Consider the following 27,010-nt stretch of genomic DNA (forward strand, 5'->3'; position numbering starts at 1 on the left):
AATGGGAGGCCCACAGAGCTGAATTTCAAGTGTCATAGTAAAGGGTCTGAATACTTATCTCCATGCAAAATTATTATGGTTTTTCATTAAATGTATTTACATTTTCAAAAATTTTCTTTAACCCCTTAGTGACCACTAATACGCCTTTTTACGTCGGTCACTAATGGGCTTTAGGCTAGGCTGACGCCTTTTCACGTCAGCCTAGTCTAAGTCCTGCACGGGTCTCCCGTGCAGGCTGGAGCCGGGGCTCTGCTGTCTGATGACAGCTGAGCTCCTGCTCCAACGCCCGCGATCGAAGTTTACTTCGATCGCGGCCGTTTAACCCATTAAATGCCGCCGTCAATAGCGACCGCAGCATTTAACTTTGTTTACAGAGGGAGTGCGCTCCCTCTGTCACCCATCGGCGGCCCACGAATGAAATCGCGGGTCTCCGATGGGGTGTCATGGCAGCCGGGGGCTTGATAAAAGCCCCCAGGTCTGCCCTGGACATATTCCTGTTAGGACGCGCCGGAGGCACGTCCTAACAGATTGCCGGTCAGATTTACACTGACAGGCAATAATGCTCTGGTATACGAAGTATACCAGAGCATTATAGCAGCGATCGGAATATCGCACAGTAAAGTCCCCTAGTGGGACTAATAAAATAAGTCATCAATGTGAAATAAAGATGATTAATAAAAAGTACAGTAAAAAAATAAATAAAACCATTTTTTTTCCATAAAAAGTGGTTTTATTTAGTAAAAGTGTAAAAAAAAAAAAAAAAAGTACACATATGTGGTATCGCCGCGACCGTAATGACTCCATTAATAAAGTTAATATGCAATTTAAACTGCAAAGTGAACACCGTAAAAAAAAAACGCAAAAAACCATGGCGAAATTGCATTTTTTTTCCATTGCCCCACAAAAAAGTCATAATAAAAATGAATCAATAAGTCCCATGCACCCCAAAACAGTACCATTCAAAACTACGTCTTGTCCCACAGAAAACAAGCCCAAAAAATCACTACATTGATGGAAAAATAAAAAAATTACGGCTCTTGGAAAGCGACGATGCAAAAGCAAATAATTTTAGTTCAAAAGTGTTTTTATTGTGCAAAAGTCGTAAAACATAAAAAAACCTCTACATATGTGGTATCGCCGTAATCGTACCGACCCATAGAATAAAGGTAACATGTTATTTACGTCGCATAGTGAACGGCGTCAATTTAAAAACGCATAGAACAATGGCGGAATTTCAGTTTTTTTTTATAATCCCCCCCCAAAAGGGTTAATAAAAGTTAATATAAAAATTATATGTACCCAAAAATGGTGCTATTAAAAAGCTCAACTAATCCCGCAAAAAACAAGTCCTCATACAGCTATGTAGACGAAAAAATAAAAACGTTATAGCTCTTTGAATCCGACTATAGAAAAACAAATAAAATAGCTTGGTCATTAGGGCCTAAAATGGGCTGGTCACTAAGGGGTTAAACCCTTCCCGACATTTGACGTATATCCATACGCCAAAGTCGGGTAGGGGAAGTATGGAACGGACTAACGGAGTGAACCCGCTCCATACGATGTCGGTGTCGGCTGTTTGTTACAGCTGACACTTCAGAGTAACGTGCGGCATCACGCTCGAGCGTGATCCCGCTCGTTTAACTCGTTAAATGCTGCAGTCAATAGCGACCGCAGCTTTTAAATTGTTAGAAAGAGGGGGGCGACCCCCTCTAACAGTTCATCGCGCCCCCCGCATTGCAGTCGCGGGGGGCGGTGGTTGCTATGGCTGCCTGGGGGCCTAAGGAGGGCCCCCAGGTCCGCCATCTTTGTGCACCTATTAAGCCCTGCCTCCGCCAGGGCTTAATAGATGCCTGTCAGAATCACGATATACTGCAATACATTAGTATTGCAGTATATCGTGCAAGCGATCGAACGAATGCTGGTTGCAGTCCCCTAGGGGGACTAATAAAATAAGTAAAAATTTGGTAAATAAAGTTTTTTTATGTAAAAAAAAAAAAAATCAAAGTTAAAAAAAAAATCCTTTTCCGATTTTCCACCTAGAGCATAGTAAAAAAATCAATAAATAAACATAATTGGTATCGGCGCATCTTTAAAAGTCTGAACTATTACAATACATCATTATTTAACCCGCACAGTGAACGCTGTAAAAAAAAAAAGCTGTAAACGCCAGAATCTCTATTTTTTGGTCATCTAATCTCCCACAAAAAAATAAAATAAAAAGTGATCAAAACTTTGCATGTACACCAAAATGTTATTATTAAAAACTACAGCTTATCCCGCAAAAAATAAGCCCTCATACCACTTAATCGACCGAAAAATAAAATAGTTATGGCTCTCGGAATTTGGCGACGCAAAATAAATTGTCTTTTTTACACATAGGTTTTTACTTGTAAAAGTAGTAAAATATAGAAAAAACTATATATATTTGGTATCGCCGTAATCGTATTAACCCACAGAATAAAGTTAATATGTTGTTTTAATTGCACAGTAAATTCCGTAAAAAAACATGGAGGAATCGCCGTTTTTTTCATTTTCTACCCCACAAATAATTTTTCCCCGTTTTCTAGTACATGATATGGCAAAATAAATGGTGCTACAAAAAACTACAACTCGTCCCGCAAAAATAAAGCCCTCATAGGACTATATCGACGGAAAAATAAAGAAGTTATGGCTTTTGGAAGGTGGGGAGGAAAAAACGAAAATGAAAATCTGAAAAAAGGGCTGCGGCAGGAAGGGGTTAAAATAACATTAAACCTGTTGATATTCCCCAAAAACTTAATTTTTTTTGACAGCTTTTTAAAAAGCTATTGCTTTTTCTGATACCACCGTGTGTAAAATCATCGCCAGGCATTTCCCAAAAAAGGGATAATATTTTGGCCACGTCTTAAAAACACATTGCTTCTTCCGATACTACTAAAAAGGGATCATTCTTGGACCGATTTTTATTTTTAAAATGCATTCAAAATGTTAAAGTGCAGTGTGCCTTTAAACAGGCTGTTTGTGACCACCGGCTACCATTTGTTTATCAATAGCCATATATGTTGCTGTCACTTTGACATTACTAATGCTGTCTTTGAGTTAAAGAGCTTGAAAGGGGGTTGGATACAGTCCTAGAAGATCTCAGAGTGTCGTACATGACTTTTCAGGGAAAACGGGGCTCTTTTGATTTGCGATTCATTTATTTGCTATTCCATTGAAATTCAGCACTAGAACACACATTTAACGACATGCCATTAACAAACTAGGTTTGCTGAGGAAACCCAGGGTTTTCTGGATATTTTTATCTCACCCATCTCAGCAAAATGAATGAGAAATACACCACCTCGAGTACTTTTTCTGCTGCGGGCTTACAGGGGCTAGAAGAAGGCTTTAGGCTGTAGCGACAAAATAAACTATGCAGCGGTAGCTAGCAAATAAGAAGAGCCAGCCTCTCTGCTTAATTACCAGCTGAATCTTGTGACATTTCTGGGGCACAGCCATGATGACAAACAGCCTGTCTGTTACTTTGTGTCTCTGAACAAAGAGAAATAGACCGACAGGCAGCAGCAGATGCAGAGTAATGCTTATTCCTAGCTAGGGGCCTGGAGCGGGCCGTAGCAGCTGTGTGGTCTGCTTTCATTGGAGGTACGCCACCATCTGTTGTTACTCCTGATACTGTGCCTGCTGTATTGCCCAGTTCACCCAAATACAGTACTGCAGTATAGGTACTGCAGGTTCAATACAGTTAGTTTGTATAGGTACCTGAGGCAGCTCGGACAGCAGCAGGGCAGGCTCGGCTGGGACTAGGCAGCAGGTAGACGTCAGGCGAGGTGAAGCAGGTCAGACGTGGGATATAGCACGAAACTACTTTGGCACAGCTCAGTGCTCGACCAGGATAGTATGGAATGCAGGGAACCGGAACAGGAACACACAAGGAGGCCATCACATAAACAAACTTAGGAAACAATCAACAACGCTCAGGCATAGAAGCAGGGGACTGGAGCCCTCTTATAGTCCAGGGTAATCACGGGTTCAAGTTCATCAGAAGTCCGGTGCGCGCGCTGCCCCTTTAAGAGAGGGCACGAGCGTGTGCGCACACCCTACGGGATCCGGCTGAGGTGAGTGGACGCGAGCGCTGGCGTCTCCTGAGGAGGAGGCTAGGGCCAGCACTTGCCGACTCGTGGCTGCGGCTGTCAGGAAGAGATTGGAGCTGACGGCCTGCAGCCACGGACATTACACCATGGAGCTCCCGACGCACAGTTTTTGTGTTGATGTCAGTGCCCAAGGAAGTTTGGAATTATATAATTATTGAGTCAGCAGAATGTTGCCGACTTTTATGCGCTGTGCTCCTCAGCACTCGGCGACCCCTGTTCTGCCGTTTCATGACAAAGTTGCTGTGGCTCCTAAACGGAGGGAAGAAATTTCACAAACTGACTTGTTGCAATGGTGGCATCCTATTAAAGTAACATGCCCGTATTCCGTGAGCTCTTTAGAATAACGCATTCTATCACAAATGTTTGTAAGGGGAGATTGCAGGTCTCGGTGTTTAATTTTATACACTTGTGGCAATGGGACTGAATGAAACACCTGAATTCAAAGATTCAGAGGTGTGTCCCAATACTTTTGTCAATAAAGTGAATGTCTACTCACACAGCTTTTTGATTTGTGGCGTATTTGGGGTAAAAAAAAAATACAGCACAAAACATGCCAGGCATGGCATTTTTTTAGCTGTCTTTTTCTATAGGCTTTTTCTATAGAATTTCAAAAAGTCACAAAAAAAATCAAGTACAAAATTACATTGAATAAAAAATCTCCACTAAAAAAATTTAAAAGAAACACCACACTTTTTAACAAAAAAAATATACACTGGGTCAACGAGGCCTTAAATCATAATAAACTCATCGTCTGTCTCAGTCTTGTTTTAGCCATTGCATTTGTTCCTATAAAATAATAAAGAATAACTTCTAGTATAATTTGTTATTTCTTAGGGTGAAACTGGACCACCGGGGCCAGCAGCAGTGCCTGTAAGTATATGCATCAATTATCCGCTTATCATGAATACATAACCAACAAAAACGTTGAATTTTTATTTTCACATTTTTCAATGAATATTTAGTCAAATAGGAAGCTGATTTATTACTGGTAAAACCACCATTGTTTCAGGTATTAAAATATAAAGCAAGTAATATAAAGTAAGAATACATTAAAAAGTAAAAAATGAGAACACAATTAAATAAAATTTTGTTAATATTATATTAAAAGCAATATAATAAAAAAAAAAATCATGACACCTTCCCTTTAAAGTACTATATCTGACAATGGTGAATGTACTGTTTATTAATAGTATATCCTGAATCTCAGATCCATTGATGTTTTTTATACCCAATCAGTAAATTGCAGCTATTTGCAAAATGCACAGCTGGAATATTTACCAAGACTGGGAAGCCAATTTTACCAATCATACAATCAATGACTAGTCCTTCTACACATACGTAGCAGCCCTTTATAACTTGTGCCAAAATTGCCACACTACTAGTGAGTGCCTGACTCTTATTGCTTTAAGATTTTCTTTTAATTTACTCTATTTTATATTTTTTCATTTTTACTTTTTTAATCTTTAATCCAATCTGAGGAAATAATCCATTTACATGTGGGAGTAATATATAGAAATGCAGCAGGGAGGAATTCAAATTCCCTACAGCTTGCTCGTAGGGGATGTTATATAGTGTATAGGTTTTTATGTATTTTTGGAATAGGGAAGGCGGGGGGCTGGCAATGTGCTGAGAGCCTTCATCGCACTTCCTCTCCTCTTTGCATTGATGGAGCTGCTGCTTTCCAGACTAGTTTCCACATTTAAATGGGTTGAGTATTATGTATCTGATGCTCATAATGCAGTTCCCTAATAAAAGTGGTTGTCTCATACCCCCTCTCTATTAGCCACAGAGCACAGCCAGCCCCTCCATGTGTTACATGGTTGCCCATTTCTGCTATAGAGGAGATGTATGGCAATCCTCAACATCCCCAGGTGATTACAGCTGATCGCTGGGGTTTCTGAAGCCAATATCAATGGGCTGCAATTTAAAAACAGGTTGCCTGAATGAGAAAACCATATACATATCTCTGTACTTTTCCATATACTGCAAGGACACAAAACCTTGAATATGTCAAGTTATAAGCTTTTATTTTTAAGCCAAATTTAATTATAATTGTTCTTATAAGCTTTATAATATAACTTAATGTTGTTTTACTAAATTCAATTAAGTTAAATGTTCTATGAGTCTGAAAACTGCAACCACAAAGATAAACAATCAAGATTTAGGAGTCTTTATGTCTTAAATTTTAAAATGTTTAGAAAGAATTTAGAATTGAATGTAAAACATCTAATGGTCAATTTGAATGCAATAGTATTTATGTAAACAGTCAGTGATAACCCCTTTTCTTATGTGTGAAGTACCAGCATATCTGTACATTACACGGACAGCTTACTGATTTTAATGGGAACTATCTAATGCTTCATTTTCCCTGAAGTGCGCTGCAACACTTGTTGATCGCTGGTGGTCCCAGAAGCAGGACAACCAGTGATCTGCTGGACCATTCTAAAAAATAAAAAAAATAAAAAAAAGGGTTGTCCAAAGACAACTTGTTTGAGGGCTTACGGTATTAGAAAATTTAAAATATTCAGTTGTGTTCATTTCCCAGGTGTCATTAGAAAAAGGAAACCCTTCCTTCCCTAAGCATAATGTAATACATTTGGGATATTCTCCTACAATTTTTAATCTGAAATTATACTCTCAGAAAACAGCCATTTTTTTTAACCAACCCAGGATATTTTGTCACATTAGTTCATTGGGATGTCATTTAATGCATCATTTGTTTGTATTTCCTAAAGTGTTTAGGTGGAATCATCATTTTTATTATAATCATTATTGTTGTTTTTTTGCATGTGAAACACAACTTTACACTTTTTTCTAGTTTGCCGTTTTGTGTAGCAAATAGCATGATGGTTGTGGATTTTAAACTTAATTCATCATGGTTAATGTCTGCAACAGATGTGACAACATAAAATCCCATCTGACACATCTACATCTGTTTTTCGACCTTTATCTGTTTAGAACCATCCATCAATTGGTATTTTCTATTCAAAGATGTCTTGGTGCCTATAATCCATGTTAAATAGCATCTGTGATATTATAGGAAATCCTTTATTTTTTAATATACAATTTATTTTTGCCTGTGTTGAAATGTTTTTATTAGCTATTTTTTTTAGAATGTTAATTTTCTGATATCCCTAATTATTGATTTCCTTACAGGAATGCATGTGGTCTATAATGGTAACTCTTGTTGAAAATCTCTGTCCACACAATTCCTGCTGAGAGTAATTTCAGACATTCCCGGAGTTAATTAAGGCAAAGATTTCATGGGCTCAATGCACAGATCTGCCACCGAGTTTTAATTGCTCTACCGGGACAGATCAAACTACTCATTATTCAGTTATTGTTATAGAGATGCAATGTATCTGATTCTTTATATTGGTTCAGGAAGACAGGTGAGGAAAGAATACTGCACAATGGGACATAACTGAGGCGGGCAAGGAAAGAAATAACTATGAAAACAGAATGATGTTGCTTGAGAAAAGAAAGTGTTCTACAATAACCACTCTTTTGTCATATGGTTAGAAAATTATTATATTACATATGGTTATGCAACAAGCTCAGACTACTTTATTTGTCTTCAGCATCTCTGTGCATAGCATCTATCTATCTATCTATCTATCTATCTATCTATCTATCTATCTATCTATCTATCTATCTATCTATCTATCTATCTATCTATCTATCTATCTATCTATCTATCTATCTATCTATCTATCTATCTATCTATCCATCCATCCATCCGTCTGTCATCTATCTTTGTTCATTAACAAAATATTAGCACATATATTTAAAATATTTTAAACGATCTAAAAACTACAGCTGTAGCTAATTTTTACTTGAGATGTGACACTCTACATATCATGATGCAGCAAACTTTAACTTGACACTTAAAGAGGATCTGTCACTAGTATATTCATTCCCTATCTCCTAGCTAATCTAATAGGCGCTATGATGCTGATAACTACAGTGTGATTTTACATTTTTAAAAAAAAATGTTTATTATTTGCAAAGTTATGAGCATTTTTCTAAATATGCTAATTTGGTTATACTTGTCAAATGGGAGGTTACTCAATCTTTTCACTCTGGGCGGTATAATGTTTTCTGTATGACGCTGTCCAATCCACGTCATACAGTTCTTCTCTTCCCAGAGCATCAACACAGCCTGATCATATAGTATACTGCTTCCATTCCCGACTATTTTCAACTGGTAATACCTGCGTTTGTTTTACAGCTAGAACTGTGATCCTTGTGCCATATGAAATATTAGAATCTCATCTTTCATGTGGAACTGTTCTAGGTGGTCCACAGCCTGAGATATGGCTGTTTGAAGTGATCCCCCTTCCCTCCAGTCTCACTCTCTCATACTGTGTGAAGCAGCTTCATGCTGATAGGTCAGTGTCAGAGGCTGTGAGGAAGCTCCACCTCAGGAGAATCACTGGCGTTGACACCCTCTTGTCTAGTATTGCCTCATTTGCATATTTTGAAAAAAGCACAATACTTTTAAAATGATAAACGTTTTGGGACAGGATTTTCACTAGCATTATCAGTGTGACAGTACCTATTAGATTAGCTGGGAGATTAGGCATTACTAAATAAGTGACAGATCCTCTTTAACACATCTCATGCCAATGAAAAATGTCACGTTAAAGGGGTTTTCCCATCAGGGACATTTATGACATATCCACAGGATATGTCATAAATGTCATTAAGATGCGGGTCCCACCTCTGGGACCCGCACCTATCTCTAGAACAGTGGCCCCTATACCCCGTTCTACCTTTTTCTGTTATGGAAGCAATGTAGCATGTGAGCTACGTTGTCTCCATAAGTACCATTCAGTTTTGTGGGACTTACGGAAACTACGTAGCTCAGCAAGCTACACTGTTTCCTTCTTCATGGTCGGAAATCACACGAGTCAGCCAGAGCACAGAGGTAGAACGGGGTTTAGGAGGCCCTATTATTATAGAGAAAGGTGTGTGTCCCGGAGGTGGGACCCGCACCTATCTGACATTTATGACATATCCTTTGGATATCAGAAAAAAGGAGATTTTTGAAGCAGCACTAGTCCCGAGTATGGTGCGGTGCACGCTGTCAAGCCAGGCAAACCCACTCCAGCACGATGTATATCCAAAGAAGTAGTAGGACAACAGCACACGTCTTCAAATCATCAAAGTGGTTTTATTGTCAAGACATCCACAAACGACAAGCAACGTTTCGACCCATAGTGAGTGAAGGGTCTTTGTCAAGGCTTGACAAAGACCCTTCACTCACTATGGGTCGAAACGTTGCTTGTCGTTTGTGGATGTCTTGACAATAAAACCACTTTGATGATTTGAAGACGTGTGCTGTTGTCCTACTACTTCTTTGGATATCCTTTGGATATGTCATAAATGTCCCTGATGGTAAAACCCCTTTAATGTTTACTGCATCATGGAATGTAACACATTAAATGTCAATTTAAAGTTTGCTACATCTGTAATCCAGGACACACTGCCAAATTATAGTGTCAAGCAATAATAAATAAATGCCAGTATTGTGAGCTATAAAGTAAAGTCATAGTATCCAATGGCTGGTTTATTAAGTTGTATTCAGCTACTCTCTGGTGAAACTAGCATGATAATACCACTGTATGCCACTGTATATCATTACGCTTGCTTCCTTATCTTCATTTTTATGCAGCAGTGGTTCAATGAACAGACAATTGGTTTCATACAGCTTTATTGTGCAGGTCTGTTTTCCAAAATCTTGTCTTAATACTGCAATTGTTTCTTCTTTCTTGGCATACTTTTCTTAGAAAAAATTTACCGCTTTTGCAGTCAAGTTGTGTTTAATTGTATGGTGTTGAAGATAACTTGTAATACAGCTACTACTCACAACACTGGACGTATAAAAAACTAAGCCTACTGTATTATGATTAATAATTCTTAAATTAATCATTAAATTAATCAGGGATAGTGGAACCATAAAAAAACAATGCTTGGATGTAGATACAAGTATTGATCACTGAAAATGGGATCAAATTTACTGTATATCGCTAAAATAGGCATACTCACGGGCCTTGTATCAGTAAGTATGGCCATTTTCTGTGATCTGCTGTAAGGGCACAAATACACAAGACTGATACGCTGCGTAAAATAACACCGAGTATCCATGCTGGAAACCGCAGGGAATTCCGCCCGAAAAAGCACATGCAAACTGTGGTGCAGTTTTTTGGGTGCATGTCCGCTGTGGAAATACTGCAGGAATAACAAAAAGTTTCTTACCATGGCCATAGTCATGGCAACTCGTCCCTCTCTTCTGAGCATAGCCCAGCCCCCTGCAATGACGCTGTAGTCCATGTGACCACTGCAGTCTTTGATTGACTGCAGCAGTGACATGGGATGAAACGTCATCCAAGGAGGCCAGGCTGCACTCAGAACAGAGGATCGTGTTGCTAGGACAATGGCCGGAGGTAGGTATAAGCTTTTTTTATTAATTTCTAACTCAAACTTTTTATTTCAATTGCGATTTTTGCGGCTTAATTGCTGCGTTACCACTGCAAAAGTCACAACATATAGTTCTTTGTTGCGGGTTTTACGTCCCTATTGAAAACCTGCAACAGAAGACCAGCGATTCCAAAGCATAAATCGACATGCTGCGGCTTAAAAAACTGCACCGCAGGTCAATTTTTTCCTGCTGTGTGGATAAGATTTGTTCAAATCTCACCCACACTGCTGCTACTATGCTGCAGATTTTCCACAATGAAATCCTTTTTCAGGTACATCATATGGTGTCATTAAAAACTATAATTCGACCCGCAACAAAAAGCCTTCAAATGGCTATGTCGATGGAAAAATAAAAAAGTTAGGGCTACAGAGAGGAAAAATATGTCAAATAGTTGCAGAGGGAAGGGGTTATTGGGGAGACAGTAGATTGCTTTTAGTCAACAGTAAGATTTTGGAAGTCAGCATTATTTGGAGTAGAGTTTTGATGACCTCAGAAAATACTTTAATCTTTGGCATAATACAATTTGGTAGGCCGTCTAAAAGTGGTCATACATTGGATAGTCATCTGTTGAATGATCTTTCGGCCAACAACTATCTTCCGCAGATCAGGTAAAGTCATGGGGAGAAGGAGTGGGCACTACTGTACTGGAGTTTCCACAATTTTTTCACAACACTAATTACATCAGTGGTTCCATATCCATCTTCGGGTGGCGCTCAGCGGTAAAGCATATCATCAAAGTCAAGCATAACAGTGGTAGAGAAGGAAAACAAGCGGAACCCACCCAGATGCAGTTAAAGGTCCTTTATTACAGTATCAAACAAGGCCTATGGAGTGTGGATGAACAGACAGCTAAGGTTACAGACTGTTTTGGGCTCTTCTGACTTCTATCTTTTGCACATCACCCGCATTTTATGTTTGTCAAGGAAAATCTCTGGTGCTAGTTTTCTCAGCTGCAACAAAGGTTCAGACAGGTAATACTTATCTCATCCTCGGAGCTGTCCCCCTATACAAGATAACAACTAAATGAGGGGGCACACAAATATTATAGTAATACTCACAATTTTTTCTTGGTAACCATGCAACTTACCTTATGCAGATAATGTCTGACTCCTTACACTGAGTAGAAACAAATGAAATAAGGAGGAATTTATCAACGCATTTACGCCAATCTTGTGGTGTTAAGATGTCTCAAAATTTGGCGCACATCATATTTGCGCTAAAATGTGTGACTTTTCACTCCTCTCACTACTTTTCTATAGTGGCAAGAAAGTGGGCCTGGTTTTCCACGAGGAGTGGCCAGAAATTGGTGTAAATTTGGCGTAGATTTTAATTTCTGGCATATGGACAGCCAAATATTCGACAAATATATTAAGAGGCATGCACATCTTAATAAGTTTGACGCATTTATGCTGCCGTACTTTAGTTTAAAGAGGCTCTGTCACCAGATTTTGCAACCCCTATCTGCTATTGCAGCAGATAGGCGCTGCAATGTAGATTACAGTAACGTTTTTATTTTTAAAAAACGAGCATTTTTGGCCAAGTTATGACCATTTTTGTAGTTATGCAAATGAGGCTTGCAAAAGTCCAAGTGGGTGTGTTTAAAAGTAAAAGTCCAAGTGGGTGTGTATTATGTGCGTACATCGGGGCGTTTTTAATACTTTCACTAGCTGGGCGCTCTGAAGAGAAGTAACATCCTCTTCTCTTCAGAACGCCCAGCTTCTGACAGTGCAGATCTGTGACGTCACTCACAGGTCCTGCATCGTGACGGCCACATCGGCACCAGAGGCTACAGTTGATTAACAGGGGTAAACACCACGGTAATAACGGAAAAACCCAACATGGCTGATCCTTTTGCTCCAAAAACCAGTGACTGAAAATAAGAGGAACCGTCAACAAAAAAATGAATGTCCATGGCCAGCTTCAGACAACAGTTTATACATTTATGTAGTTTTGTGTTATTTCTGTTTTCATTCTTGAAACACAATGTGTTTCATCCACAAAGAAACATTATAATTGTTCTCATTCATCACTGGTATTTCCCTTAATGATTTCTCACACAGGCAATTTCTCTTCTGTGGCATGGAAATATAATAGCATGTTTTACCTCATGAGCATAATATCATTACTTGCCATAGAACATTTAACAGAATCTTGTTCTGCAGTGCATAGTTGTCATTTGTCATTATTGTTGCTGGTACAGATATGGACAAAATGCAGAGAACATACTTCATATTTAAGTTTACATTTGTTTAGTAAAGTAATATTAGGTTTTGGATATTTTATAGCAATTGCTCTCCGACATATGTGAGCAGGTTTTTAAATGAATAACTTACAAGTTACTCTAAATCTTTTTGTACAAAACTGAACTATATAGACAAAAGTATTGAGACACCAACACATTACACAACCTACAGGAGCTTTTATCACATCACATTCTTAATCTATAGGCATTATTATCGAGTTGGTCCCCCCTTTGCAGCTAAAATAGTTTTCACTCTTCTGGGAAGGCTTTCCACAAGATTTTGGACTGTGTCTGCGGGAATTTTTGCCCATTCATCCAAAAGAGCATTTGTGAGGTCAAGCACTGATGTTTATACTTGCTCTGGAACATAGTAGGGTCTTCCCCAAACTGTTCCGACAAAGTTGGAAGCGTACAATTGTCCAAAATGTCTTGGTTTGCTGACACATTAAGATTTTCTTTCCCTGAAATGAAGAGGCCTAAGCCAACACCTGAAAAACAACACCATAGCATTATCCCTCCTCCACCAAATTTTAGAGTTGGCACAATGCCGAACCCAGACTCATCCAGCAGACTGGCATATAGAGAAGCATGAACCGTCAGTCCACTGAACATGCTTCCACTGCTCCAGAGTTCAGTGGCAGCGTGCTTTACACAACTCCACCTGACGCTTGGCATTGTGCTTGGTGATGCACTTGGCGACTCTGCTTTGTAAATTTTACATGGTCTGACACTTTGTGGCTGAGTTGCCGTGCTTGCTAAATGCTTCCACTTTTCAATAATACCACTCACAGTTGATCGTGGAATATCTAGGAGGAAAGAAATTTGACAAACTGACTTGTTGCAATGGTGGCACCCTATTACAGTACCATGCACGAAATCCGTGAGGTCTTTAAAATAACGCATTCTTTAACAAATGTTTGTAAAGGCGACTACATGGCTAGGTGCTTGATTTTATACACCTGTGGCAATGGGACTGAATAAAACACCTGAATTCAATAGTTAAGAGTTATGTCCCAATACTTTCATCCATATAGTGTATATATCAATCTGCTCCTTCTGCTCTATAACATACTACCTTCAGATAGGACAGCATGTTAAACGTGGCAGGATTCCCTTTAGGTTCAATGTATTATTACTTTTGATGAACTCGAATAGAGGTGCATTTGTTTTCATAGTATTTCCTTATCTGTGCGACAGTTACAGAATATCATTATAGTTCTGCTTTGGTGAATGCCCACTCATATGTTAGGGAATTGCATGCATAGCTGTTATCAAATTTTTACATACAGTACTGTTTGGCAGTCCAACAACACAGCAGTGAAAATTCATGCAAATCAAATTCCCAGAGATAAAAGGGGGTGAAATCCCGAGAAAAATTGTGGTGCTGGGGCATCGGAAAAAGGGGAATGCAAAAAATTTGCAGCAGCATTCTCTCTGTGCATCTTCTATCTATCCCTGGTCCTCTAGACGATTGCCCTACTCCACAAAATTTAGTTTCCATACAGAAAAGGTTTGACCATGCCTGTTGTATATAAATAGACTGGTATCGAGATAGTGGAAGGTAAATCTACAGAAATTGACATTTCACATAATGATGCTTAAAAAAACCTTTGTAAAGGAACTTGTTGACTTATAACTTTCATTGCATTAAAAATGAAATACAATAAATGCCTACTGTATGTAGAATGAACAGCAAAGTGCATAGCAGTAAAATAAATAGTGATTGCTGCTTTTCTATCTCTTATTCAATGTGTAATTTAAGTGCCATTTGCATGAAATTTAAAAAAAGTGGTTTTATCTTATGTGTTTAGTTAAATGTTAAGAACACTACTTTTGTAACTGATCATGCTGTCAGTGCCTACAATTTGCAGAAAAAATAATGGCAATATTTTCGTGAATTTGAAATGGAATTATTAAACCTATATTCGGTATTTCAACTCTTCAGTGTAAAGTCTAAAAGATTGAAGATAAGCAGGGGAATGAACTGAAAACTGCCTTTTTGTCAAACACGAATAAACAGTTACTTTGGTATCTAAGCAATCATTTCCTTTAGGATTAATATGGTGCAGTAAGACTGCATAATACAGAAATGTGAACAACAAAAGACGAGGGAAAAAAACCGTACAGACAATAATAGATTGAATAATTCTGATGTGGAGTGACTTTGGTCATTTAACATACCAGGGCCATTCAATCTTTCACTCTGCCCCCCCCCCCCCCAATTGAATGTTTCCAAGGTGCTGGGTATGCCGTAGGTCCTTAACACCACAGGAAATAACAACATGGCTGCATATAACTGGGCTATAAGTTGCCAAAATGACACTCCCTTCCCTGACACGACTTCCTGCTCTGCAGCCATTGGATGAAGCTGCACCACACAGACTTCCTGTTCTGCCCACCCTCAGCATCCACTCTTCACATAACACTGGTACTCTTAAATCTTATCTCCATTTTAGTTGCTTCTTTCAGAGAGCTTCCCTATTAACAGTTCACACAGTGGCAGAGGGGGCATTCAGAGCAGGAAGTAGGTGTGGGCAGCATAAGCCATTGGCTGTAAAGCACTAAGTTTTGCCAATTTATACTGCACAGTTCATTTACATGCAATAGTATTTGTTGAATGAATCCATGCCAAAATCTTTATCAAACCCTGAACGTATGCATGGACTTTAGTATGATCTTACTGTGTATTCATATGTTTGCTTTTATACTACTGCACATTTTTCCACTTGCTTCTATCCCATCATTTAATTTTAATTTAGTCTTTTTTGCTTTGCCTTTAGGGTTTTGCATTTAGGAACACTGATAATTTGTGAGATTAACAGATTTTTTTTATATTTTTGGGATGCTTTTTTACTACATGGTTGAGTTGTTACAGACTTGGAGTAATTTTGGTATGCCAGGCACTCTTGGAAAGAATCACCACTGTTTTTTGCCATTAGTGATAATAGCTCTCATTTTTGCTTGACTCCCAGAGCCTTGGAAATTTCTGTGTATCCTTACATATTAAAAATGTCTTATATTTTTTTTCTCTCATCTTTTCTAAACTTTCATTGGGTTGTAGAAAGACTTTGGTGACTATTTCACTATCATGGAGAGTCCACACAAAATGGTTTTATTGTGGTTTCCAAATATCATGGCAAAACGCCATATCAAACTACGATGAAAACCACAATGGAACCTCACCCTAAAAGTGAAGTTTAAAAAATAGTTCCATTTTACGTACAGCATGGCTAGCTTCAATTACGTCTGAGTATGATCAATTATCAATAAAATTGTGTCAATTGATTATGTAGTTACATTGGTAAAAAGGTTACTGAATAACTTTGTGCCAAAATTCAATGCAGCAGTCATCCATTATGACAATTATGCAGGAATAGGAAACATCTTAAAGGGGGAAAATGCCGTACACCACATGTTTTTGGTGTACATGGTTATATGATTAATATTTAAGTAAGATATGTAAATAAGCTAATTTCATTTCATCTTTTTCATTTCAGATTTACGCAACTGGCATAAAAGGAGATCAGGTAAGTGCACAAGTTTACATATAGTTGTGTAATTAAATCTGTTAAATTGTTTAAATATTTCCACATTTAAAAAATGCTGTCATCTAGATTTTTTTTTCTAAATAAAAAAGTTGTTAGAACCTGTTCACATCTGCGTACGGCATTCTGTTGTTCTGCTCCATCAGAGGAGCAGGGCAACGGAGACAACAGTGCCCGACGGAACCCATTGACTTTAGTGGGTTTCATCGGGTTTGCTTCGCAGCATGCCGCCCTATAGTTTCCGATATTTTGGTGGAATCTGCAACTTAGGCCCCTAACCGAGCCTCCAACGCAGATATGAATTTAGGCATTGGTTTCTACTTATGCAGTGGAACATGTGGGAGGGGGGGCATTTAATTCTTCACAACTAATAGTTCAGAGATCTGACATAGTTGAGTAAGAACAACTGTGGGTGTAGTCTTGCCTGCCATATTGTTTTGTTTTTTTAAGACAGCAGGTTTTTTTTGCAGACAGAAATAACTAAGAAATGGATTGAACATAATTTTTAACAACTTAAAATGAGTACATTTCTAAAACTGCTGTATATGTACTGTTTTGTTTTGTGTTTTTCCCCTAATTTTAGCAGGGAATGCTCTTTGCTTGTCCTTGCATCACATAGTATATGTTTTAGTATAAACATCAGGCATATAAAATACATTCCGGAAAAGCTAAATCTTTGCTCTCAATAGATAACACAACTTTAAATAATTAGGAGCAGGTTTATATACTTTCATCATTTACCTACAATATGTTGCATTACACTTTAATTAGGTGTTTACTAAATGACTGAATAGTTATTTTCAACTTTTTGAGTGATCACACAGCACAATTTATCTTAACTCTATTTACAGTTCTGCAACTTACTACGGTGGGTTATCCCTAATAATATTATGTTCTAATAATTATTATATATAGGGAATTGCTGGTCCTGAAGGCCCGCCCGGAAAGGAAGGACAAAGAGTAAGTACTTGCATTTAACAGTATATTTAAAAAAGTCAATCTTATATATGTTTTGCTAAAGTAAATTTATTGTACTGTAAGTTATCTTAAATATTTTGCTTAAATTAATAATGCTGCTCAATGAGATTGTATTTAAAGTAAAACTTTGGCTTTTGGCCAATCCCATAAGGCATGACATCTTCCCAAAGTTTTATTGGTCTGAATGCTTCCATTTAATAGATTATCTACTGTCCAATACTGGGCCACCGGTGAAGCTTATGCTGGCTTTAACAGCAGGTGGCTCATGCCAGTGCTGCTTGATTACCATGTTGTCATAGCCAGCACAGGCTTCAGCTGCTGCCTAGTAGAGAAGAGTGAGGGAATTATGTCATTTAGGTAAGTAAATTTTTTGGGGGGAACGGTTGCTGTGCATTGATATTTCCTAAAGCTGAAATTTCAGATTTTGCACAGAGTTACACTCTAAAGACAATTGCATAGGGTACGCAAAACACTATATTAATTTTTAGAGCTGGTGGTTTTTTTTAAATTACCAGTGAAAAAACATAATGAAAAAAACAAAACAAAAGCCACAGTTTCTGATGGCCAATAAGTAATCCATCTCCAAAATAAACATTTCATCTTGGAAATAGGGGAGACTGGGCATCTTACATTTTTGGGGTATTCAATAACATACTGTATGTGTACATTGGTTTCCTTTATTGGGCTTCCTCTTGCATGACTCCTATATTATAGGTCTATCAAAATCTAGACAAACCCAAGAACTTTGCTGATGGCTTATATCTTCAGTTACAGTATATAAAAATATGTGTATGGTCTACTCAACCGTGTGTGGAGGTAATAGTCACCATCTTGTGATAAGCTTTTTATTTACTTGACTGATGTCTTTGTTTATACTATAAATACCTTATATTATGTACTATGGGACTGGATAAATTTGTCACATATGTGTGACATTTCTAGTTTTCTGAGTGTACCTCTCCTGCCTACTCATTTTTTAACAGAAATACTATGCATTGTAAAAATAATATATTCCACGGTTACTAACTTTTTTTTAGAAGTACAGACATTTTTAAGAAGCTGAAATTCCAATATTAGCATTAATTATACATTATGAAAACAAATGAACATCAGGAAATAATTAGACAGATGAAACAAGTTCCTACTCTTAACAGCTTGAGGGAATTGGCTTGTTTTACACAGTGGAGATATGAAAGTGGGAGATATAAAATAAGCTTGATAAACCAGTCTCTCAGCCAGTCTCTGTTACACACGACCGTATTTTTTCCCACCCGTAAATACTGGCGTAAATACGGGTCCGGTGTCACACGTATTCCACCCGTTTTGCACCAGTATTTACGAACCCGTGCCCGTAAATATGGGTCCGGTGTCACCCGTATTCCACCCGTATTTACGGGCACGTTTTTGGCGGCAAAATAGCACTGCACTAATCGGCAGCCCCTTCTCTCTATCAGTGCAGGATAGAGAGAAGGGACAGCCTTTTCTGTAATAAAAGTTAAAGAAATTCATACTTACCCGGCCGTTGTCTTGGTGACGCGTCCCTCTCTTCACATCCAGCCCGACATCCCTGGATGACGCGGCAGTCCATGTGACCGCTGCAGCCTGTGATTGACCTGTGATTGGCTGCAGCGGTCACATGGCCTGAAACGTCATCCAGGACGTCGGGCCGGATGTCGAGAGGGACGCGTCACCAAGGCAACGGGCGAGAGACCGGACTGGAGGAAGCAGGAAGTTGTCGGTAAGTATGAAAGTCTTTTATTTTTATTTTTTACAGGTTTATACTGATCGGTAGTCACTGTCCAGGGTGCTGAAAGAGTTACTGCCGATCAGTTAACTCTTTCAGCTCCCTGGACAGTGACTATTTAGGGCGGGTTCACACATGGCGGAATTGCACTTAAATTCCGCTGCGGACACTCCGCAGCGTTAATCCGCAGCGGAGCCGTTTCTACATTGACTTTCACTTTAATTTAGCAGTGTTCGTTTACACGATGCGTACAATTCCGCTGCGGAGCATAGGCTGCGGAGCGGAATTTGGTGTCCGCAGCATGCTCTGTCTGTTGCGGAGCAGTGGCGGACTCATGGCGGAATTTCTCCATTGACTTCAATGGAGATTCAAAGTTCCGCAATGAAGTCCGCAGCTGTCATGCACATGTCATGTGTGCTGCGGATGCGTCTTGCTTTTTTTACTTGACATTTCTTCATTCTGGCTGGACCTATGTATTTCTAGGTCTACAGCCAGACTGAGGAAGTCAATGGGGCTCCCGTAATGACGGGAGCGTTGCTAGGAGACGTCAGTAAATAGTCACTGTCCAGGGTGCTGAAAGAGTTAAGCGATCGGCAGTAACTGTTTCTGCACCCGGGACAGTGACTACCGATCCCAATATACATGTATCTGTAAAAAAAAATGAAGTTCGTACTTACCGAGAACTCCCTGTTTCTGTCTCCAGTCCGGCCTCCCAGGATGACGTTTCAGTGTAAGTGACGGCTGCAGCCAATCACAGGCCAAGCACAGGCTGCAGCGGTCACATGGACTGGCGCGTCATCCAGGGAGGTCGGGCTGGATGCCGAAGGAGGGACGCGTCATAAAGACAACGGGCGGTAAGTATGAATTTCTTTTACTTTCACTAGGGAAAGTGCTGTCCCTTCTCTCTATCCTGCACTGATAGGGAGAAGGGAAGCACTTTTCCCGCAGTCCGCAGCAGCTAGTCCGCATCAATTTTCTGCACATTTTGTGCAGATCCGCAGCCGTAATCCGCAACCCGGATTAGGTGCGGCATTGATGCGGACAGTTGCGGAGGAATTCCGCCATGTGTGGTCATGCCCTTACTGACGTCGCTTAGCAACGCTGCCGTAATGACGGGTGCACACATGTAGCCACCCGTCATTACGAGAGCTCCATAGACTTCTATGGACTGTCCGTGCCGTTATTACGGCCTGAAATAGGATATCTTTTTCAACGGCACGGGCACCTTCCCGTGAGAAAAAGGGAAGGCACCCGTCGCCAATAGAAGTCTATGAGCCCGTTATTAGGGGTCGTAATTACGACCCGTAATAACGGGAGTTTTTACGGTCGTGTGCATGAGGCCTTAAAGTGTTAAAATCTTTATAAAGTGCAAATAGATACAAAGGTTTAAGGATAGCAGAGTCGGGCCATAGGATGTGGTTATAGCTGTAGTAAAACTATTTGACATACGCATCATTGAAAATACAAGTTTTCAAGGTACCCATAAAGCTATGAATATTATAAATTAGTCTTATGATCCGTGACAAAGTTTTATAGGATCGGTGAAGCACAGGAGAAGTCATGGCAATAAAAGTAAGAGGGCGTAATGCGGGAACATGAGTCATAAGTCATTGGCCAAATAAAGAGCAAGAGTGGGTCTATAATAAGGAGGGGCAGAAAAGTGCAGAAATGTTGGAAGGTTTACCACAGTTGAGACCGTTGAAGACGGTTTTCTAAAGTTTTCTAAAACTGTACAGTGTTAAATCTTATTCCAGTTCTATAAAACATTTCAACATTTATCACTTTCACTGTTTTAATTGGAAACAATTACAAAAAATAATTGGCAAAGCTGTATACTAATTAGATTAGTTATCTCCAACCTGTAACTCACCAGCTGTTATAAAACTACAACTCCCAGGATGGAGTATCATAGCACCTGGAGAGCCAAAATTTGGGGACAACAGAATTAGACTGTACTGGTATTTAATGAACTTATTTTATAGTAGGTTTTTGGTGTTACTTAAAAAATCCTCAAATAGAAAAATTTCTCTTACTTGTGCCTTGAAATATTCAATGGATTTACATTTTAAGTTGTAATTTAAAACCATTAAAGAAGAATGAAATGTCTTGCATTACTTGCCCACATAGCATGAAGTTACCTATTAAAAACGTTTTAGGCCACCTGTTTTTTTAATACCAAATTCTTTTAAAAAAGCTTCCACGATAATTGTAGATTCTTTATATTTGATTTTATAACAGCTGTACCTCATTAAGTTTACTGTGGTATAACAAGGACATATTAAACCCTTTTCTAATGAAACACTAGATGTTTATTCAAACCATTCAAGTGCCCCTTAGGCAATACAGGCTTTGCTTTCCATTTTAAGTCACCTGCTTGAATTATTCAAAACATAATAATGGTAATTGTAAAATTAAAATAAGGAATCTAAATGATAGTTGAATTTATTGTTCAGTAAAATTCCTATATCCTAGTGATGTGAGACCAAGTGAGTGCCAGATTAGTCCTTAAATATTTGGGTTTAATCTAAATTATCCTGATGATGATAATATATATATATATACATATATATATATATATATATATATATATATATATATATATATATATATATATATATGACAGGGCATTTCCAAAATGGCAGGTTTTGTTAGGTGTTCCCGATACGCAGTGATTAGTATCTACCACAAATGGTCCTTGGAAGGAAAACCGGTGGATTGGTGACCGATTCATGGGTGCCAAAGTTCATTGCTTTGCGTGGAGATCAAAGGATAGCCCGTCTGGTCTGATCTCATGAAGAGCTACTGTAACACAAAGTGCTAAAAAAGCTAATGCTGGCTATAATTAAAAGGTGTCAGGACACTTAGTGCATTGCAGCTTGCTGTGTACCCGCAGCAAAACCCTGTCCACAGCCGAAAGAGCCAACAATGGGCATCAGAACTGGACCAGTAAGAAATGAAAGTAGGTGGCCCGATCTGATGAATCGCCTTTTATTTTACATCATGTGGATGGTCGAGTTTGTTTGCATTGGGGACCTGGGGAATAGAATTCACTAGGATGAACTATGGGAAGAAGGCAAGCTGGCAGAGGCAGTGTAATGCTCTTGGCAATGTTCTTCTTGGAAACCTTGGGTCCTGGAATTCATGTGGATATTACTTTGATACATAACTTCAACCTAAACATTGTTGCAGACCAAGTACACCCCTTCATGGCAAATGTATTCCATAATGTAAGATAATGCGCTCTGCCACATTGCAAATATTGTTCAAGAATGGCCCAAGGAACATGATAATGAGTTGAAGGTTTTGACTTTGCCTCAAAAACCCCAGATCTCAATCTGGTTGAACATCTGTGGGATGTGCTGGAAAAATAAGTTCGATCCATTGAGGTCCTACCTTGCAAGTTAAAGGATCCGCTGCTTTACTTTTGGTACCGGATAACATAGGACACTTTAAGAGGTCTTGTGGCGTCGACGCCTGAACAGGTTAGAGCTGTTTTCACAGCTTGAGGGGGACCTATACAACATTAGGCAAGTGGTTTTAATGTTATGACTGATCGGTCTGTATATTATCATGTAATATTTATAATATAATTGTATATTAACCATATATCTCTATCATTTATTTACTGTAATTTATATGGCACCATCATAGAATATTTCCTGCCCTGTTTAAGGGCATACACTCACTAGTTTTAGTTTGATAGGTAGTCAGTTAACCTATCAGTATATTTTAGAAGTGTGGGAGGAAACTGAAGTAGCCCTGTTTAGATTCCTTTTTAGAACCCCAGTGCTGCAAGGCTATGCTGCTAAGCACTTGGATTTCTAACTCGAGTCCTGAAAGCTGTAGTCTATTAGGCAAATGTGGATTCAAATCTATCTTGATACTATTTTGTTTTAGTGATAATCATAGGAAGATGTGACAAATATTGGTGACGATAATAATTTTTATTAGTGTTTCCCAAACTGTGGGTCGTGACCCCCTGGGGGGTTGTGTGAAGACCAACGAGCCACTTAATGATGGCCCCGGGGCCACTAAGAAGGTGGGGCCCAGGGCCAGTCCCCCCGCAGTGGGATGCCCCGTTTTGAACTATGAAAAAGGGAAATACAGGCAGCACATCCAAAAAGAGAAACTTTTTTATACACCCATGCAAGGTTTCAGCTCCTTAGAGCCTTTCTCAAGCATAATACAATGCATCAGGTGACCAGTATTTAAAGTAGATAACATAATTTACAATTGTCAAACAATTAATACATAAATATGTTTAAATATAGTGATATACAAAAATAGAATCCATATATAATATATCAAAATTTTGCAAACTCAGTGTGTAAAAATTACAAAGTTGTGTGATCTAGAAAATATAAGAAATCAATGTGATATATTAGGGATAGTATAAATGTGATATATTAGGCATAGTATAAACTATCAATCAAAAACACGCATGTGCTAAACGCGTCATGCACGCATGCTCAATACAGCTCAAAGTACTAAGGCTACTATATTGAAAAAGGGCTAAGACCTTAACTCATTCACTCCGCAGGATATATGCATACAATAAAGGTGACGCTTATTTAAAGCAGCAACTCGAATGATACTAATCCAAAATCAAGGGAAGAGATGCAATCTATCCTTAATCAAAAACAAAGTAAATATCATCCCCACTGTGATTACATGACTACAAATTGCCGAAGGCAGGCCATTCCCCTAAATTAAATAACACATGGTAATATAAAAAGAACACTAATAGCCCTGTCAACTGAATGTATATTGCGCTTCTCCATCAAACCCCAAGGGAGAAGACCTGGTAATAAACTAGAGATCCCCAAATGATCAAAGGACTCAAATCCCTTATCATAAGGAGCGCAAAAAAAAATAATAATGCAGCTTTGGCAATGTGGACCTATTTCATAAAGAGAGGGGACCACGGTATTCAACACAATAAGGGTTAGTCATAAATATTCAGGGAAATATCATATAAAAGACAAGCGTAAACTCATTATTATATAAACAAAATGTAGGCATATATGTATATATCGCACGGAGCTATAAAGATATCATCCTATAGTGATAAATTGTTCACCATAGGAAGCCTTGTACAGAATAAGTATTGGAAAAAGTGGATATATTCAGTTGAGTGGGTCCAGGAGAGGCAGTCGAAGACCATCTAAAATGAAACAAATACATGTTAAAATCAGCTATGCAAAAATATACATATTTTTTATAGATTCAATAGTCACATACATCAAATATTATACGTTAACCTACTCAGAGGAGGCATGATGCAGAACAAAAAAAGTCCAACAAATGACCAGTATCCCAAAAAGAATCAACCCATCGCCATGCCCACTTTAAACTCAAGGCTGAGACCATTGGGTCCTCAGGGCACAAATACAGTTGAATCCATTGCTAGAGCAGGGAGCTAACCGCTCCTTGCTCCAGCATTCACTATGTAATGCCAGCTGTGAGCGGCTCAGCGCACACAGAAATCATCACGCCTGTCTGTGCCGAGCCATTCATAGCATAGCCCAGAGGAACAAAACTATCTCCTCCACTCATTGTGGGAGCAGGGATAGGCGTTCTTAGGCACTATGGGGGCATTATACTGAGTATGGGGTTACTATGGTGCAATATACTGTATGGAGGCTGCTATAGGGGCATTACACTGTGTGGGGGCACTAAGGGATCATTATACTCTGTTGGGGCTGCTATTGGTGCATTATTCTGTGAGGGAGGCAGCTTAAGGGACATTATACTTGTGGCGAGGCACTATAGGGGCATTATGCTGTGTAGGGAGGCACTATAGGGGCATTATACGGTGTGTGTGTGTGTGTGTGTGTGTGTGTGACAGCTATAAAGGCATTATCCTGTGTGAGGGCAGCTATAGGGGCATTATACTGTGTGGGAGCAGATATATGGGCATTATCCTATGTGGGGGCTGCTACAGGGAGATCATCCAGTGGGAGCAGCTATAAGGGCATTATACTGTGCTGGGGCCACTAAGGGGTCATTATACTGTGTGGGGGGCCCACTGGGTTGGTGCCCACTCAGATGTATTTCTTCCCCCTGTGCTAAACCCCTAGCTACACCTCGATATCCATTGATGGACGGGTCTGGTCACATGTGCCACCATCAGCGGCCATAGTCGGGCCTCAGCGATGCACAGCAGCAGGTTACCTTGAGCCCACCTCCTCCCCCGCTCACACAATTATCGTTGTTTTCGATGTTGCTGGGACTTATTTTTCAAATGGAGCAAAATACCGGCATCTAGCTACGAATGATGTTGACATACGTTAGACTAAATGGGGCTAAGTATGGTAGTGGGGGGGGGGTCCCAAACAAAAGTCTCGGCCAAAAGTGGGTCCCGGAAAGTTTAAGAACCATTTTCGTAATTGATAAAGAAAGTATGTTTGGGTACCTACAATTCTCTTTCCTTCCCCTGCAGATCTGCATAATCTGTGAGAAATTGGTTTCTGTCAACTGCCTTCATAGAAAGATTTAGCTGTTAGGAAGTGTATCCCTAGCAACCAGTCTATCTCATATGACTCAGATGTTCAGCTTAAAGCTTGATTGGCCCTGTGCTGGGGACATAGAAAGGCAGCAGTCAGGCCATGCTACTTCCCAGGTCAGTCTTTCCTATTTACCTTTGACTGTATCCGTTCCTGTATTTGGAAAAAAAATTACGGATTAAACACCCGCAGAAAATCTGCCATATAAATGTACCCGAAGTTGGAAACCCTCTTCAATCCTCTCTCCGCATTTGTGTACCTCACATTAAATTTAGAACTAAATATTGTTAATGAACATGTCCGCACATAAGCTATTATTAATGTGAACACATGTTCAGTTGCCTAAATATGTTGTTTCTGCATTTAAAAGAGATGCTGCATTGAAATGTAACAGATTGATGACAAATATTAGTAATGATGACTATAAATAGAACAGAATGGATAAAATGCCAATGCTTTCACTTTGTGGTTCCACGTTATTAATAAGGCATTACTAAAGCTATTTCTCCCCAATAAGAATACATGTTTTAAAATGTTATGTAGCCCCTATCCACACAACACCAGTTGAAGTAAAAAAAATTATCAATGACCAATTTCCTTAAAAACATTAAAACATTTGTGTAGATAAATGTTTGTGCTATATAGAAACCTAATGTCAATGTATCAATTGAGATGTAATATGTGGGTAAAATGTTTGTGGTATGCAATTCATTAAGGTGATGGAAATGCAGACCTCTATAGTATTTACATTCTATAAAGACAGGAAAGCATAGATAAGTAAACTTCCAATTTAAAAGTAAATAGATAAAAAATTGGGAATCCTTCATAGTGCCTGTCAGGAAATGAACTGCCTGTAATCCCCGGTCTTGCTTTGCAGCCTTGACCGCTCTTCCTCAGAGAGCCTTGTTTGTTGTAGTTTTATCCCAGCCGTGTGTTGCTTTGGGTAATTAGTTATGGATTCCAAATGTTTGTTGGCCAATTCCAGTAGTTGTTGGCCTAAATTTTCCCTCAGCTTTGTATTTCCTGTGCCTGATTATTCTGTCAGTAATCCATCTTTGATTTCCTGCTCACCAAACTCTGCATACAGCTGACTACGGCTGATCTCTATCTCCTGGGTACCGAACGTTCCATATGTCTGACTATGGCTGATCTCTATCTCCTGTGTAACAAACGTGCAGACATCTGGGTCCCTACAATCCCTCTCTCTGTTGTACTCCTTCACCTGCAGCCCAGCCGTCAATTGGGGACTATCCTGAGAACCGCAAGCTTGGCATTCCCCTGCAACACAGTCCACACCACCTCGTGGGGGTTTAGGGTGAATACCGGGGGATTCCTTAGACAAAGCAGGTTAGCTTGCAGCAACTCAATTACAGCTATT

At 39.2% G+C, this 27,010-nt stretch overlaps 1 protein-coding gene across 1 annotated transcript in view; it reads left to right on the forward strand.

Moving 5' to 3' along the window:
- Positions 1-17,382, forward strand: part of LOC142760489 (uncharacterized) — a 161,451-nt gene extending 144,069 nt beyond the window's left edge. The window contains exons 10-12 of the mRNA XM_075863685.1: positions 4,968-5,003; positions 16,357-16,386; positions 17,320-17,382. Of these exons, the coding sequence (XP_075719800.1) occupies positions 4,968-5,003; positions 16,357-16,386; positions 17,320-17,382 (129 nt within the window). The remainder of the gene's footprint in view (positions 1-4,967; positions 5,004-16,356; positions 16,387-17,319) is intronic.
- The last annotated feature ends 9,628 nt before the right edge of the window (positions 17,383-27,010 follow it).

This window comes from Rhinoderma darwinii, chromosome 4 (genome assembly GCF_050947455.1).
Source record: "Rhinoderma darwinii isolate aRhiDar2 chromosome 4, aRhiDar2.hap1, whole genome shotgun sequence".
Lineage (NCBI taxonomy): Eukaryota > Metazoa > Chordata > Amphibia > Anura > Rhinodermatidae > Rhinoderma > Rhinoderma darwinii.